General features: G+C 47.5%; 1 protein-coding gene across 1 annotated transcript in view; it reads left to right on the top strand.

Annotated features, from left to right (window-relative positions):
• LOC102880101 (protein ZGRF1) overlaps positions 1–3,439 on the top strand; it is a 42,000-nt gene that overhangs the window by 19,618 nt on the left and 18,943 nt on the right. The window contains exon 12 of the mRNA XM_025050916.1: positions 1,123–1,266. Within this exon, the coding sequence (XP_024906684.1) occupies positions 1,123–1,266 (144 nt within the window). The remainder of the gene's footprint in view (positions 1–1,122; positions 1,267–3,439) is intronic.

Raw genomic sequence — 3,439 nt, 5'->3', positions numbered from 1 at the left:
CTTTCCCCACCTGTTCTGGTGTTGCCTTTTCTGTAGAACTTCGTGATCTAGTATGTTCTTCCTCTGAGTCTTTGTGCCCCTTAAATGTCCCTCGTTTTGGCCTGAGAACTGATTTCCCTGGTGGCGTCGGCTGTTCTTTCTGGCAGTGCGTCTGGGGGAGGGCAGTGCGGGGCTGGGCTGCGCCGATGAACTTGGGGGGTCGGGTTTAGCCCCAGGTCGGAGACCGTTTCATCCTCACCCACACACGCACGGCCAGCACAATGTGCCGTTCCGAGTTGTTAAACACAGAACTTGAAGACACTTGTGCAGCAGCCTCAATGGAGAATGATTTAATTATTTTCATCTTTCTAGTAATCTTTTACATTTATATCATGTGTAGTTGAGTCAAAGCAGTTTTTTATGTTTTAGGCTTCTTTTTAAGCAAATTTTAATTCTTTTTAGATTGCTTGCTTAAGTTTTCTTAAAAAAAGTTTTTTTCTTTATACCCATAATGGCTAAAATAACACATGATGAAGCCATACAATTATAGTAGCAGATACAACTGGTGTCGATGAAGTTTAGAGCAAATACAGCTGCCTGTAAGTGTAAACTCCACTGGCGGTGGGGATGGTGTCAGGTGTTCTGGGAAGTGGCCCGCTGGCTTCAAGGGCTCGGTGTGCTGAGGACACGGGAGGCGCATTTCAAGGAGAAAGCAGACCAGTCCTTGCTCCAGAGCGTCAGGTGAGTGCAGGTCTGTTAAGGGATGGTGAATTCTGTCTGCTATGGCCGACCTTATCCGAGCATGGACACCGTTGTGTGGCAGGGCGTCTCCACTAAGAGTCTGCCCTGGGAAAGCCTGACGTAGCTGTGAGCTGTTGTGTAAGGGAAAGATGAGTTACATGTTGTCTTTGCTTGAGTTACTCTTTTCTATAAGTAAAAAGTAACTTTAAAAGCAAATGTAATCGAGTTAAACACGTGGAAATGAAGTGTTACATTTTCAGGTCTTGGTTTGCGTGGGATCTTGTGGGTGAAAATAACCAGTTGTGTTTTTGGAGAACGAACGTTGGACTAAGCGTCTAGGAAACTCAGAGCAGCTTCGGCTTGAGCATAGGGCTGCCCTTTAACTAGCGTCTGTCCTTTCAGATGACCTTTGGGTGGTTTCCAAAACGCTCGACTTTGAGTTGGACACTTTCATTGCGTGCAGCGCCTTCTTCGGACCGTCATCCACCAATGAGGTGGAGCTGCTGCCTTTGAAAGGTTATTTCCCCTCCAGCTGGCCCACTAACAGTGAGTACCGTGTGCCCGCCGTGTCGTATGACACTATGCTAACGAATGACAGTCACGAGATGCAGCGTGAGCCAGAACCCTCACCCTGACGGGGGTGGTTTGGTTGAACCCAACAAACTGCACGCGGTGTGTTTCTGGAAGCCACGTGCGCACGCGGCCCCATCCAGCCCCGGGGGCCAGCAGCCAGCTCACGCCCGGACTCCCCTCACTCGTAAATGAAAAACGTGTCAGTGAGAATTTTCTCAATTTCTCGTATCAAGTTTTTCAATTAATTTCACTCTCTTGGTGTATTATTCTGATAGGGTACATTTAGTAAACAAACCATTTATTTTTACATCAAAAAGGTCTCAGAATTTGAAGAGATATTCGTGAGCAGTTTGCGGGAGGGCGAGGTTTTTGTCCTGAGGGCGTTTCACTGGGAAGCTCTTAGTTAAGACAGCGCCTGGCCAGCCTGAGGGCTGTGAACCCCTGGACTTCTCCATGCAGTCAGTGTCTGGAAGAATTTCCCGTGGTTGACTTTGGCCCATAACTAATTAAAGACGCAGCGTTTAAGGATTCATTCAAGTACTTCATATACTTTTTTTCACTTATGATTTTTGCTGTCAGAACCGGGTAAGCCTAGTCAACCAGCTTGAGTCCAGTAAGCCTAGTTAAGTGAGCGTTTGTCGCTTTAGGTGCATCTTTTCATGTTTGTTGCACTTAATTGCTCACCAATAGCAGCATTCTAATTTTCTGCTTTCCACATACTTGTATAAAACAATTGAGAAAAATGCAAGAAAATGTTCAGAAATCACACAGGCCCCACGGCGCAGCCCACGGCAGCACGCTGACTGGAGGGCATGCCGGGGCCAGGCAGTGTCGCCAGACACTGACGTAGCCGTTCTTGTCCATTAGCTGACGTGTGGAGCCCAGACTGACCAGCTGTGCGGTCCGTGGCACCCACAAAAAGTGTGAAGGAGCAGGGGACACAGTGGCTCAGTGATGGAGGGACCTCTGCGTGTGCATAGTTTATTTTATGTCGCGGGATTAACTCAGTTTTGAGGTCATGCAATAGAGTCATTTGGGGCCCACTTCATTTACGTGCGCTGCCTGCCTCTGCTCCCCACAGCAGTGGCCCACGCGCTGCTGGTCTGCAATGCCAGCACGGAGCTGGCCGCCTTGAGGAACATCGAGGACTTTAACCCGGCCGCCCTGCCTCTGACGCGCCACCTGCTGGCAATGTGCGTGAGTCGCCGTCTGCCCTGGGATCATGGGTGTGCAGACGCGGTTAACACGGCCGAGAAAGCACAGTGAAAGTCTGTCACACACGTTGCCGACGAAACCCTAATTACCCTTCAGAGACCTTGTCAGCAGCGGAAAGACCTGGGGGTTGCGTGTGGTTCCCGCCAGTCCCCACTCACCATCTGCCGCCCTTCTGCTGTGGCCAGAGCTGCTGTGAGCTCCACCCTTTGTCAGGGAGTCATTTCTTCACGATCTTTTGAGTATTTCTAAAATTTTTATTTATTCATCTGTATTTTATGCCACAAATTATTTAACAGAATCATTTACGATATCAAAGTATCATGTGTACCCCTTAAGTTTACAGTGTTATATGTCAAACGTATTCAATTAAGAATTTCTAAATAATCATTTTACAGCCTGAATTTAGTATGTGTGTTGATACTAATTTTATTCTTGACATAACAGATCTCATTTTTAATTTCTCAAGCACCATACCCCATTTAAAAAAAATTGGAAGTGATATTTTATTCATTAAAATGACAGAAAAGGTGGAATTTCTAATTTGGAATGTAATGGTCCAACTGGTGGTATTTGCCTCACCACAGAGAAGTCCTAGGTGAAAAAAATCCATAGAATTCCGTTATTTTTCTACTTTTAAATAAATTCAGTATAGAAGTAAAACCAGTTTATCAGTTTTACTGGAAACGGAGGCCGGGTTAATTTCTACGCCAGCTTTTATGGTGAGCGTGGACTTACTAGCTGAGCGCTTTTGTGGGGGAAACAATGTTTCCTGGGTGCCCATTTTGGGAGATCATATCCTCGTGCTGTGACAGTCACATCGGGTAATACGTGGAGCCCAAACGTGGTGCGCCCCTTGGGTGGCGGTTCACGCGGCGCCGGCGGCCTCAGGGCCCCGGCGTGTCTCGGTTTCATGGGCCGCTTCCTCTAGGTC

The sequence above is a fragment of the Pteropus alecto genome, unplaced genomic scaffold (assembly GCF_000325575.1).
Source record: "Pteropus alecto unplaced genomic scaffold, ASM32557v1 scaffold17, whole genome shotgun sequence".
In the NCBI taxonomy this organism is placed as follows: domain Eukaryota; kingdom Metazoa; phylum Chordata; class Mammalia; order Chiroptera; family Pteropodidae; genus Pteropus; species Pteropus alecto.
This window is presented reverse-complemented; position numbering and strand designations above follow the sequence as displayed.